We start from the raw sequence: 14,214 nt of genomic DNA on the forward strand, positions 1-14,214 counted from the left end.
CCATGTTCACGATTATTTGTTTGCATACGTCCCTGTGAAGAACTTGCGATTTTGTGCATTTGCTATAAGAGCCTCAGTAGATCATGGAGTGATTAGTACTACTTCGGCGTGAAGGCGGTGATGCCTGCATGGAAATTCACGAGAACCTGATGACGACTACCGACGTATGCGGCAGCACCTCATGGCGAAAAACCCACCAACAATAAAAATCTCAATCAATCTGATTGGTATGTGTGAGTATGTGTATGTGTATGAGGTATGTGTGAGTGGTATGCGTTACTTTGTTTTCATTAATTGTTCCTTTTTCAATTGCTTGATATGTGGAGTTTAACATCCCAAAACCACCATATGATTATGAGAGACGCCGTAGTGGAGAGCTCCTGAAATTTCGACCACCTGGGGTTCTTTAACGCGCCCAAATCTGAGCACACCGGCCTACAACATTTTCGCCTCCATCGGAAATGCAGCCGCCGCAATCGGGATTCGATCCCGCGACCTGCAGGTCAGCAGCCGATTACCATAGCCACTATAACACCACGTCTCAATCAATCTAAGTCACGTACTGACTGCACGACAGTACGTGTGGCTTAGTAGTTTAGTACTGTTACGGTTCATGTAAGCGTATCGACTACAGTGACTACTGCCGCGTTCCTGTGTCCAGGCCCACAAATGTGTTTCACTCATGAAAACGAAGGCAACTCAATGCTGCTGCATTAATGCTGCTGTATAGCCACAGCAGTTTTCCCTAATGGAACCCCGTACAAATGGACGCGCACATGTCAGAGCCTGACGAGTTGTCTGTGAACTGTGCAGCTACACCGAAGGAGCGCAGCTTTGTTACTTCATCTGGTCGATCGCGTCTCTCGAATGCCCTGACCTAATGGGAATATATGTTACACCGCGGTTTACGGTTAAGTTCGGCGCACTTGGATTTATTGATGACCCAAACTGCAGATAGCCAACGTGGCTATCGTTTCTCGCTGAAATTTGCGCAACTTAGAAAATTTTGAGGCTAGCTTCGTTTGGGCAAACTTCTACAATCTCGGAAACGGTGCAAAATAATATTATATGGGGTTAAACAATCTTATCTCTTTGTTTCTGCACTTTCACATTTTGAAGGTTGCCGCAGTCGCCACTTCAGGGCAGGGAAATGAACATGCTCTACCGCTCACTTTAATGTGAGTAACTGAAATTGCCAAAGACTAATGAAGAGCGGCTGGTAGAAAGTTTGGAGTTGTCTAATAGAAGTGTCCAATAATCGCCTGATTTGAAAAATTCTTTCAAACATGTGGTCAAGACTTACAGCTTCTGGTGAACGAAAAGAAGCGTACCTCTTCAAGCTGGCACAGCATGCCGAGCACGACTACGCACTCGCCCGTGGTGCCCAGGAGGTGCTCAATGGGACGCAGGTCGAAGCCAGAAGCAGTGGGCAGGCGTGACCTTGACGAAAAGCAGTGGTGGCGTGCCGTCTTCTGCAGAACCAGCTGATAACGCTCACGAAAAAAAAACGCCTTTGCCCCTGCATCACCGAAGAGACGTGGAGGCCCACCATGGCCCACCAATTCCCGAGGCACAAACTTGCGCCGCTCCTGACTGGACAAAGAGCACCACAAAAATGTTTACACAGCTGCTGCAACTTTTTCAGATGTTCCAAATAATTGTGAAACCACAAAAAGCTGCTGAACTCTCATGGTATCAAATCACAACTATGCTCAAACTTTGATATAACAAATTAGCATTGGCTGGAGCCATAAGTGTGAAGCATAGTTTTGTCATAAAAACAGCACTCTGAATATATGAAAGAATTTGCAGATTATACAACCAAGCATTTTTGCGGTAGGTGTGACTGTTATTGCGAGGCTTGAGTGCAACGGTTGGGTAGTAACACTCACTTCTCTAATGAAAATGCAAGAAATTGGCTTGCTTATTGTACTATTTGTGTTAACATGGTGTTTTGTCTTCTTTATGTTTTTAGTAGCACCTGAAATGCGTCAATCACAAAAATCTTTTCAGAGAATGTATTTCAAATTTTTATCACTAACAGTGGTGGAAGTGGCTTTTGGCATTTCGGAGCAGGAAAAATGGAAGTTTGAAGCAAGAATTAGTGTGCTTGGAGCCCAAAAATGTCCTGTTTGTAGCAAGCTAACTACTGTTTGGAGCAGTCTCACCGCAGCAGGTAGGTACCGATATGTGCATAGAACACGAAAAATTAATTTTATTTTAAAACTAATTGCATTTATTATTGATCATATATTGCACTTAACAAATTGACCAACTAAAATATGAACACATTTACTGAACACACAACATTTGCAGAATGCCTGCCATTTTTGCACTATTAGGTATCATTTTACAGTTATTACAATGCAATACTATCACAGAAAAGCTCTCACATGAGTCTTTAAACAGAGTACTTCAGCTCTAAAAAAGAAGTAAACGCCACAGTGAAATTCACATGCAAACCTCATAACTGAGACGAGTCCTATAGGCGCGCACAGCTTTTCTTTTTCTTTGAATCTTCAAGCTTGCTAAGATTGCTAGCAAGTTTTGCCTGACCCTCCTTGAGCAATGCTTGTCCACTTTCAATATCATCAAACTTCTTAGCCTTCATCCCTTTTGCGATAAGCAGTTCTGCATTGGCTAGCATCTTCTTAACAGAATCGATATCCATCTGTATACTTCGCTGCTCATTCACTTTGCTTCCTACGGAGTCTTGGTGAAGCTTGGCTTTCTTGGCCGAGGGTTCACATTCTGCAGACACACGTTCCCGATACTTTTTAAATGAGCCCTTTACCGCTTTCATCATATCAGGCTTTAGAGGAACGGCTGAGGCATCTTGGCCATACCAGCTACAAAACGATTTAGTAGCACGCAATCCATTTACACTTGCAATTGAAAAGGTTACTTTGCTCATGGAGAAGGTGGCGATTTTCACTAAATCCCCTTTCAACGTCCCCATCGCCATGCGCAAGCGACAGCATAGATTTAACAAATTTCACTGTTGGGGGGTTCTTGGGACCACCATCTTTTGACAAGAGGCTGAATATGTGTTGCCAGCATCGTCGAGACGCTCGTGTGGATGAGAGAAAAAGTCTTCTGTGGAGAGGAGCGTTAGTTCGTCCATCAGAACAGACACTTCTGGCACTTGTGCCAAATTCCCGAGTGCCACAATGGCCCTCTCTTCCTTGACAGCACTTGGATGAATGCTCTTGAGTTCTTTAAGCACCTGATTGCCAAAGGGCTGTCTTGAAAGCAGATACTTCGCAGCCTGAAGGTAAAAGCTAAGTGCACATATTCTAAACATTTTCTTCTCTTCAAGCGTGAAAGAATTAATGGAATTTTGAGTGTCTGCACCAATTTCAACTACCTGTTTCCAATGCGCAGAGCACTTTACATTAAGGGACTAAAATTCCTCTCCTGTGAAGTCCCTAGAGATAATGTACGTAGCATGTCGAACGCTATCAGGACTTACCATAATTGGAGCGTGCTATCGCCCCCCACAACCAGACGCCGATTTTTGCAGGCTCCTTAACGACTCTCTCGACTTCATAAGCAAAAAGTATCCCCTAGCTAACCTAATAATATGCGGTGATTTTAACTACCCTACCATTGATTGGAGTGACCAATATCGCGTAACTATCGGTGAACCCGGCCAGTTCTTAAGCATCCTACAGGATTTTCAATCAACACAAATCATAACCCGAGCTACCAGACAGACCACAAATACCGCAAACATTCTTGACCTAATTCTAACATCCGACCCGAGCGGTATCCAGTCAGTACATTACCTTAAGAAAATAAGTGATCATAAAGTTATCCTAGCGTTTTTTCACACAGTATTTCAGACAGAAAAACCAGTAGCAAAACGAATAAGACTTTATGACAAGGGAAATTACGAAAAAATCACGGCTGAGCTACAAAGCTTCATCTTTTCTTTTGAAGAAGGTTTCCATGACCGCTCTGTAGATCACAACTGGAATTTGTTTTCGGAGAAAATTCAAGAATTAACTGACATATATGTTCCAACGGTAAAAATTAAAAGTAAACAATCGGCACCGTGGTTTTCTGGCTCAATTAGCAAAGAAATACGCAGAAAGAAGCGACTGTTTAGAAAAGCCAAAGCCAGGCATAGTCCGTCCGCATGGCAGGCATATCAAGGCTCAGCAAAGAAGCTAACGAAAACAATTCGTATTGCCAAGCGAAATTTTTTTGAGACAACATTGCCTAATATGCTACAAACTAATCTAAAACAATTTTGGAAAGCTATAAACCCTCTCCTGCCACCCCAATAAGATTGTATAACGATCAAAACGTAGAACTTAGCGATAGTGAGACAGCCGCAGTACTCAACGTGGCGTTCTCCTCAGTTTTCACGAAAGAAGCCAGCATGAGCACCCCCATTTCCTCGGATCTGGTCATTAATGAACAAATGCCCCCGATAATATTTACAGCTCAAGGAATAATGAACATAATTAATAAAATGAAACTATCATCTGCTACGGGACCGGACGGAATCAACTCTAAAATACTGAAAAATTCCAAAGAACCAATTAGTGCCATGCTCGCTTTGCTATTTTCCCAATCATTAACGTCAAGCTGTATCCCCATTAAATGGAAGCTAGGTAAGATTGTTCCGACCTTTAAAAGCGGCAATAGGTCCTCACGGTTGAACTATCGCCCCATTTCAATTACGTCCGTACCATCAAAAATATTGGAACATATAATTTTTTCGCACATCAATAATCACCTCGAACGCCATAACATTCTCTCCACATCGCAACATGGTTTTCGCAAGGGGCTGTCCTGCGAACCGCAGCTTGCTTCATTTACACATCATTTGCACTTAAACCTTGACAGAAACATCCAAACAGACGTAACTTTCCTAGATTTTGAAAAGGCATTCGACAAGGTACCCCACTGTCGCTTAATGTATAAACTATCACTGCTGAATCTTGACCCATTTGCACTTAATTGGATCGAAAACTTCCTCCTAGAACGAAAGCAATTTGTCGAAATAAATAGCGCACAGTCTACCACAGCACTCGTTCTGTCCGGTGTACCACAGGGTACAGTACTCAGGCCGTTGCTATTCTTAATTTAAGTTAATGATCTACCGTCTGACATTTCTAATAACATTTGCCTATTTGCGGATGATTGTGTGTTATATTCCAAAATTACAGGTAAGCAAGACCAAATTAATGTACAATCTGATCTTTTTCGTATTGAAAATTGGTGTAAAACTTGGCAAATGTCCTTAAACGTACCAAAATGCAAACTAATGTCATTTTCCCGGCGTGCATGCCCATTATTTCACAATTACACCCTTAAAGGCTCTTCATTACAATCCACAAAAGAGTACAAGTACTTAGGCGTCCATATCACCAACAATCTATCTTGGACAGTACACGTGTACAAAGTAATCGCCAGCGCCAGTAGATCCCTCGGGTATCTGCAGCGCACGATGAAATTTGCTCCTTCAGACTTAAAATTGTTGGCCTATAAAACCCTTATCCGTCCAAAACTAGAATATGCAGCCGCTATATGGGACCCGCACCAACGTTACCTCATCGACAACATAAAAGCCATCCAAAACCGGGCTATTAGATTTGCTTTCTCTGATTTTTCTTCATACACTAGCGTCACAAATCTCAAGTCGCGCGCGTCCCTTCCTCCCCTCAACAACCGTCGGAAACTAGCAAGGCTGGCATTATTCCAAAGGTTTCATTACTCATTATCACCAAACTCCTACGTCATGCCAAAATCGCATGTATACACTCGCACCAAAAACGAACATCAAGTTTCATACCCCCGCCCACGAACTAACACTTTCGCGCAATCCTTTTTTGTTCGGTCAGCCAAAGACTGGAACAATCTTCCCGCTCACGTGGTACAGACCAAAGACCTTGACCAGTTTAAATCGCTGCTTACCGCGCCCGGAATTGCGTAATATCCTCATGTCGTTTTTATGGTTCCCATTTTTCTGACTATAATTGTTGTCAGTGCAGGCGAAGTAATGGAGCGTTGCCTTCTGAAATCATATTGTTTTCTGTTTTTACCAAATTTATAGCTACCTAGCTCATTGCCGTTGTTTGCATTCTGACTTGTATGATTGCACCATTGTACTGCTGTAAAGCGCGGTTATCCAAGCTGTTTAAACTCTGATTGGTCCCAATGTAAAACATGTAGCGTGTCCGGCCATGTAGTTTCTTTTATGCTTCTTCACTCATTTATTGTTGTAACGGTCTTGTATATAGTTATGTTGGTAGCACACCTCCCCCCCCTCCTACCCTCGTTTTTTGTTCTAGTCTGTCACTTGTACCACCCTTTATGTAATGCCTTCTTCTAGGAGGCCCTTGAGGTATGAAAATAAATAAATAAATAAATATGTACTGATCAGTAGGAAACATCCCAGAATTCTTTTCACAAGCTTCACCATTTATTCATACAATATATGTAGGAGTGGCTCCCATCGTTGAAATAACACCATGAACTCAACAAACACATCTGCAACATTTCAAAGAAAGATTGACTTGGGAAGTAGATCCTTTTTCATTAGATTTTCTTTCAGGCACCTATAAATATTGCCACCCGCTTGACTTTTTTGTTGGGCACCCAGAACTGTTTCCTTGACAGCTTCATGTTCCTGGATACATCGATCCAAAGCTGAACTCAGCGTCAGCCCTCACGAGCTCACATGCTGCAGAAGGACATTTTCAGGCAAGCCTAGGAATCTCTGTGTTGTCTTTAGCGTAGCACTTTGTACGGCTGAATTTTTGAAAAAGTGATATATGTCAAGCAACATTGTTTCTACAGTATCAACAAATGCTTCGAGATCTTTTGCAAATGAATTATGCACCTTGTGCAAAGTACATTCACCAATGTCCAGCAAAGCTGAATTCACATCTTTCAAACGTTTTTTGAAACTTCGCATGACGTTGGGCCCGTCACTGTAAAAGCAGAGCATGTTCCTTGCAGGCAAATCTTGCAGGGCTTCTTTGACATGTGCCAGCAAGATTTCTGTAGTTGCAGAGCCCAAGTGATAAGAGCGCAAATGCTGAACAACACGCTTCTGTGTATCAGAAAAATATCTGGCCATCACGTCCAGCTGTTGGCAGCGTTGCTCTGGGAGCGGTGTTTCGTCGATCTGAATTGTGTAATATGTGTGTGGCCTGTTCAGTTCATCTGTGACTGCCTTCGTAAAATATAGACCTAGGCCATCTGAAATTACGTATGATAGCTTCTTCCTACCACACTGGAACTCCTTAGCTATTTTAGAGTCTGCAAACATCAACGGCATCATCTTCGTTGCTGCATCCCCGTATGTATAAATGATCCCAGACAACGCCACTCCAAGCGCAAAATAAGTATCTGCTCGAGCAGAACGGTCTGCCTCCAAAAGTCCTGGCCCAGTTGCAAAGCATGATTCCAGCTGAACTTGCTTCGTAGCAGGCTTCTTTAGAACACCAGAAGCATCTCTATGTTGAGTGCACAACTCAACGTGACTCTTATTGGCAGCATGGCGCTAGACAGCCGCTACACCATGCTGTGCACAGTTTATGATAATGTTGCAGATGGTGCAGAACGCTTCCTCTTGTTTTATCCCTAGTCTGCACCAAACAGAAATGACGTCACCGTTGGAATCAATCTCATTGACCACTTGGTTAATAAACTTGCTTTGACGACCTGAAAGAAAATGTTGCCCCGATTACACAAACTTCTGATAATACAACTTAAACACAAACTTGGATATCTATTTTTGCAAATGAATGGTAAATTGAGCCACACTATAGCACAAAAAATAATTGAAATAGGTATCGCAAGGTGCGGTAATATCATTACACAATGCTATGAATATATAAAAATCCACGGCGACAGGCACACTGTCAATTTTCACAACCGCGTTTTATATACTACAGACCAATTTTAAAAAATCCAAAATTCGATATGTTATGAGTTTAGTCAGTACAGATAAGTGCGATATGGCCCAGATCAAGATTACACGATAATAACTTCATGCGCACATCAATACATAACACGTAGCTACTGATGCCGCACAGTCACTTCGTACGAACTACTGCCGCTACTGCGCTGAACCGTGCTGCGTGGAGACAAGTTACAAATCGCAAAAATGTAAAATAATGAGCTGTGATCCCGCAATACAAGTCTCCACGAATAACTCGCTAATAAATGCACCTATTGGCACTCGTGCCTTTTATATTTTTGTTCACGACAGTTCAGAGCTAATATTGTGCGATATAAAAACAGGACTTAAATACTTGTGTCGAACAAAGAAAAGACGAGACCCTCGATAATTCCGGTGCTTTTAGGGGCTACTGATGTCACAGAAAGGGACATCCAAAGCAAATGCGCCCATAAACAGAACGAAATGTGCGTCAAAAATGCGACAATAAACAGTAGGTTTAACAGCACAATAACATCAAGGTTTTTACAAAGAATTACAATCAGAGGCTCAAGCACTTCAACTTTAACTTTTCAAGCATTATATCCACATCAGCCAACACAAAACAGGCGTCAACGACATATATCACAGGCTTACCTTTCCACGTAAAAGCTATTTCGTTGCCTGCCGGAACGGCCAATGCGCCCAGCACGTGTGACTGGTGCGACGTTCTCTGGCCACTAGCCAACGCTTCGCACATGGCTAGCAGTAGCTGAAAATAGGCTTGGCTTGGCTGCTATTTCGGCACTGTTTCGGTTTCGGAACCATTGGCCGTAGAGGCGAATGTCACAAAATGTTGACCCCGGCGCAGGCATGGCGCAATATACGCAAAAAACAGCCATTTGGCGCAGCATGTAGCAGCATTTCTGTCTCAGCGCAGTTTGGCGCAATTGGCGCAGCACTTCCATCACTGCACTAGATTACAAACTTGTTTGATGCCACACCTTTAATGAAGCCTTCAAGAAGTAAAGGTGTATATCTCAAGAGTGGACAAGCATGAAAAATGTGCAGAATTTGAGGCTAATGCACAACAAATAGGATAGGTCAGTGTACCCCTCTCCATTGCAATTTATATGCAATACTATAAAAAAAAAACAAATTAAAAAAATAAACTTCACCGAGAACAATAAAATCAGGGTATGGTGCATAGCTATACAAACCTTAAACAGAGTTGCGTGCCATTGGTTACCTCAATGTCATGGTTGCATATTTACAGCGCAACACCAGAAAAAATACAGGACAGGGAAGGAGTAAAACAGAAAGAAAAGACGGCGCTGCTCACAACTGTTGCTTATTGGAAAAAACGAGGTGAAAAGTATGTATATAGGTACTGGCAGCCTACATCACAACATGTGCAGAATACGAGGTGCACCGAGGTAGCGTTATCACACTCATGGCAATAAACAAGCTTGGCCTAAATAACTTAATTCTTTTTCATGCAGTGTGACGGATGCTTCACTAACGCACTTACGCGCAACTTCATCTGCCGGAACATTGCAGGTCATGCGGTTGTCGTCCCATTTTTCAGAGAACCACCACCATCTTCAAGCATCCTAACCAGCTAACTAGAGAAATCGCTGAGGCATATCATATAAAGATTAGGGGTAGCAAATGCGTTAGTGAACCATCCGTCACACTGCATGAAAAAGAATTAAGTTATTTAGGCCAAGCTTGTTTATTGCCATGAGTGTGATAATGCTACCTCGGTGCACCTCGTATTCTGCGCATGTTGTGATGTAGGCTGCCAGTACCTATATATATACTTTTCACCACGTTTTTTTCCAATAAACAACAGTTGTGAGTCAGCGCCGTCTTTTCTTTCTGTTTTACTCCTTCCCTGTCCTGTATTTTTTCTGGTGTTGCGCTGTAAGTAAGTTCACGATGCATCCTAACCAACTGGCCCAACTTACTGTCTTACTCATGGTTGCATAGAATGACAGCCATAAAACCATTACCACAAATGGCAAGCAAGCTATCAGCATAAGACTACAACATTCCTGGCAGGAAGTGCTCGGTCTGAAGAAAGAAAGCACAAGCAAGCTAGATGAATAAAGGACAGTTTGACAGAATTCACGATGTATGCGAAACTCCGACTGATGGTTGCTACAGCAATTTCCGCACTTGCACTGCTGGAAGAGTTTTTCCTGAAACGCCTCCTTCGAAAACTCAGTTTTAAGACTTGAGTGTTCATGTTTTCCAGCGAAAAGACATTGCTGATTCCATCAAAATGGTGACTGTTAAGTTTTCTTACCAAAAGAATGAACCAATAGTCGCATCATGACGCGCTGACGCTGCAAGGAGCACGTGAAATGCTTCCTAAGTGCTACCACTATGTTGCAGTGAAGCACACCTTTTTCCGCAGGTGCATAATTCAGCACACCTCAAAACCGGTTGTTTTTTTTCTTCCTCCCCTCTCCGCAGCAGCAATAAGGCCCTTTGTGTTTGTGCCGAAATTCGAAATAGTTATTGCTGAAAAACACCCCTAGAAGCCTCAAGCTAGCCAGCACAGAAAACGAGGCCACGAGCTCCGATTACCGTACTTTCAATAATTCCAAGTTCCTTGTATCCCACCTTTCGTATGTTTCAATAATTCGAAAATCCATTTAATTCGAAGATTTCTCACAGTCCACGTGACTTTAAATCAACGAGGTTTTACTGTATTTTGGAAGGAATACACATATATCATATATTACTTATGTTCGCCTACAGCTAGAGTATGCATCATCCACATGGTCACCATATCAAGATTACCTGGTACGTATGTTGGAAGCCATCCAGAATAGGGCAGCGAGGTTCATCTCTGGAAACGACTATCATTCAAGCATTACCATAATAAAATAACACCTTGCATTTCAGTCACTGGAAATACACTGCAACATTGCTCTTTTATGTCTGTTTTATAGGTACATTTATAGTAAGAAATTCACTGTTTGCCACTTTATTCTCCTGTGTGCACTTCCCGACGCATTCACAATGCACGTAGTTTCATGCACATTCATGGTCACACGCAGGCATTTAACTTTTTCTGGTTTTTTTTTTTTTTTCAACAATTACGCAGCCATGCAAAAGCGGTGTGCAGCCACATATGCTGCAGTGCAATGCCAAGGAACCATCACGACCATTCCCGACTTCACAAGCGTGTTCACAAAGATGGTCATTAATACAGTGGCCAGTTTGTCTTATTACTGCTTGTTCTAAGTCACTCTGCTTGCTCTTTAGAACTAGCTGCCATTACATGAAGGCAAGACTTTTGTAAGGTGTTGCACAAGTTTACAATGCCTTCTTTTTACGAGTGTTGTGTGGACGGAGTGGTATGGAAGCAAGGATATGTTGCTCCTTGGCTGGTACGTGCAACAAGTATGGTCTTGGCGAAAAGTGAAGGCTGCGTCCCAAAATCTGAGTGTATTGTTACATAGCAACTGGCAAGTTAAAACAAGAGGTTTAAAATGCTCCTTGATGAAACTGAAGATGTCTAGGACACAGGACATAGCGTCATTGTCATGAACAATGAGGAAGTTGTCAACAAATCAAAAACTGTGCATGATTCTGTTGTCACATAAGTGACCGGAAATTCTTCTGTCAAGCTTGGCTAAAAACAAGTGGCTTAAAATTGGAGCAATACATGACGTGATGCACATACCCTCTTGAAGGTGGGCCTTCTTGTCCCATCAGATGAAGGTAGCTGTTGAATAAGCTAATAAAAAAATTCTAAAAACTGCTAGACAGCAAATTTCTGAAATGTCATACTAACATGCTTATCAATACAATCTTCTACTCCACAAAGAAGTGATTCCTAAGGCAGCGAATAATACAAGTCTTTTACATCAATGGCACACAAGCTGTGATTGGAATGGGGTTAGATGAAATCGATAAAATTTTTCTTAAAAAGAGGTCATCTACTGCTTTGTTTTGACAAAGAAAGATCGGTTTTTTGAAGGTAGATGTACATGAAAAGAAGAATTGTAAACTTGTGCTTTTGCAACGCTTTACGAAAGTCTTGTTTACATCTAATAACAGCTAGTTCTAAAAAGCAAGCAGAGCTGGCTACCCCTCTCACATACAGGTTTCTTGTCGAAACTTTGATTGAAAAGCTGCCATTCTCGGAACAAGCCATCCAACATGTTAAACCAGCAAGGCCCTAGGAGCAATTTCTGTTGTTCCATATCTACATAAAGTCTCCCGCAACTTGAAATAGGTTTGAGAGTGGGCCAATGTGAAGGTAGATTTTCCTGCCCCCAAAAAGCTATCATACTTGTGTAGTATTGCGGATGTTTCAAATACAAAACTAGGTTGTTCGAAAAGGCACAAAATCCGTTTGTCACGTGTGCAGCAAAAGTGATCTATCAGATATCTCTTTCATGCAGCAAGCAGTAATAGGAAAAACTAACCACTGCATTAATAGCCGTCTCAGAGAACACGCTTGTAAAGTGGTCGTGATGGTTTCTTGGCATCGCACTGCCACAGCCGCTCAATGACAAACAAACGGTGCTACCTGCCACGTCGCAGCACCGACAATAGGCGAGAGCATGGAAGTGAAGTTCACAGTCGTCGCCGTATTTCACTAGTAGGGTGCTAGTAGTAAAGGAGAGCTCCCTGTGACGTGCGGCTGGGAAGCAGCGCAGTATTAGTGAGTAGGTCGAGATAGTGGTTGTTTTCTCCACATGAAACACTCGCAATAACTGCCACGCGAGACAGTTTGCGCATGTGTGATATCTTATGCGTTAGGCAAAATGCCGCCCCACGAAACACAACACCTCTACAGAACGTCTTGAAACTGCTGCGAACGACTATAGACCTCTTGGTCTCTGAGAAGATCAAAAAAAGGTTTTGAAAATATACTGGCTTGGCGTCTGGAATATTGTGTCCTCAGACTTTCGACTCGCATTGAAGCGACTATTTGTCGTAGAGCCCATTATCCCTTTATGGCCTGCCCGCACAAATGTCCGAATGAACTATAATAAACTAGAATGTACTGTTGTGGCGCGACCGACCAGGCTAAAACGTCACCTTTTACATGAATGCCACCACGTGGTGCAACTGATGCTTATCATGTTCGGTTCGGACTGGCACGGTGGATGGACGTGTTTTTTGAGCGCTCCCGATCGACTGCGCAGATAAGTGGTTTTACATGTTTTGAGCTTGTTTTTATAATTATTAAGGCAGCAGTTAAAATCTTTGTAGCACTTATTACATTGTACGGCTTTTCCGGGGTCAGTCACCCGGTATATACTAGTTTGTGCATGTGTTTGTGATTGTTTCTTTGTGTTTTTTTTTTTTTTCCTCTTGCCACCCCGTGGGGGAGGTGCAAGTACACTGAACACGCAAATTTTTGTAGTACAGCTTACACTTTCTCTTTTTCGTCGGGCAGGGATCATGTCGTGTTTTGTAATTATCGAGTGAGACAAGTCATAAGGACAATTAGTGTCATAAAGGCATGGTTGAAAAGGCTGTAAAGTGTTCAGGATGCGGGGTGAGTTTGAAAATGGACCCAAGTGACGAAGCAAATGGAGAAGAGGCTGACGCGAAGTGTAGGCAATGCGAGGACGAAAAAAAAATGGAGAAAAACGATGGCTGCCCAGAGTGAACTGCTATTGAGAATCACCGAGCTGGAGACTGCGTTGGCAACAGAGCAAGAAAAAACGAGGGCAATAGGCGAAAGGCTGAAGGCCGCCGGAAAAGCACTAGCTAAGATGAACAAAGGAGCAGCCCATGGAGAGAACAGTAAAGCACTGGCGACCAGAACGGCGGAGAAGAAAGAGCTAGCAAGTTAGGAAAAAACAGGTTCAGCCGGTTCAATTGTCGCAAGGCCCAGTTTCAGCGAAGTAGTGGTGGGGCTCGGAGGAGACAAAGCAGCTGGCGTCAAAGGTGCAAGTAACCCCCAGGTGCAGGACGCTCCAGATGAAAAGTCACAGCATGTGATAATCGCCGGGGACTCGAAATTAAATCGATGCGCAGAAGCAATCAAAGAGAGGGTAAGAGGTTAAGAGAGGGTTGCAGTAGGGACGTTCCCAGGACGCAAGCTGGAAGCAGTCATGAGGCAAGCGAGCGCAAAACTCGAAACTACAGCTGATAGATGAAACCTCGTGATAATTTCAGGTGGTTTAAACGATGTCTTAAATGAAGATACGGCAGGCCTAGCGACCACAGTGGCAAAACGAGTCGATGACATGCGCGTCAGTTCTCCTCAGCTACAGGTAGTGATATGCACGATACCGGAAGTACCGGTGCGTAACGGCAACCTGCAAAGAGTGGTT

General features: G+C 42.9%; 1 protein-coding gene across 3 annotated transcripts in view; it reads right to left on the reverse strand.

The window, feature by feature from the left end:
* Window positions 1-14,214, reverse strand: part of PolE2 (DNA polymerase epsilon subunit 2) — a 340,119-nt gene that overhangs the window by 257,069 nt on the left and 68,836 nt on the right. For all 3 annotated transcript variants that reach the window (XR_012895549.1, XM_037424388.2, XM_037424387.2), the window contains exon 3: window positions 1,332-1,593. Coding sequence is in view for 2 of the 3 variants with exons in the window: in XM_037424388.2 (XP_037280285.1) it covers window positions 1,332-1,593 (262 nt within the window). In the remaining variant the exon portion in view is untranslated. The remainder of the gene's footprint in view (window positions 1-1,331; window positions 1,594-14,214) is intronic.

Source organism: Rhipicephalus microplus, chromosome 5 (assembly GCF_043290135.1).
Source record: "Rhipicephalus microplus isolate Deutch F79 chromosome 5, USDA_Rmic, whole genome shotgun sequence".
NCBI classification, from domain to species: Eukaryota; Metazoa; Arthropoda; class Arachnida; order Ixodida; family Ixodidae; genus Rhipicephalus; species Rhipicephalus microplus.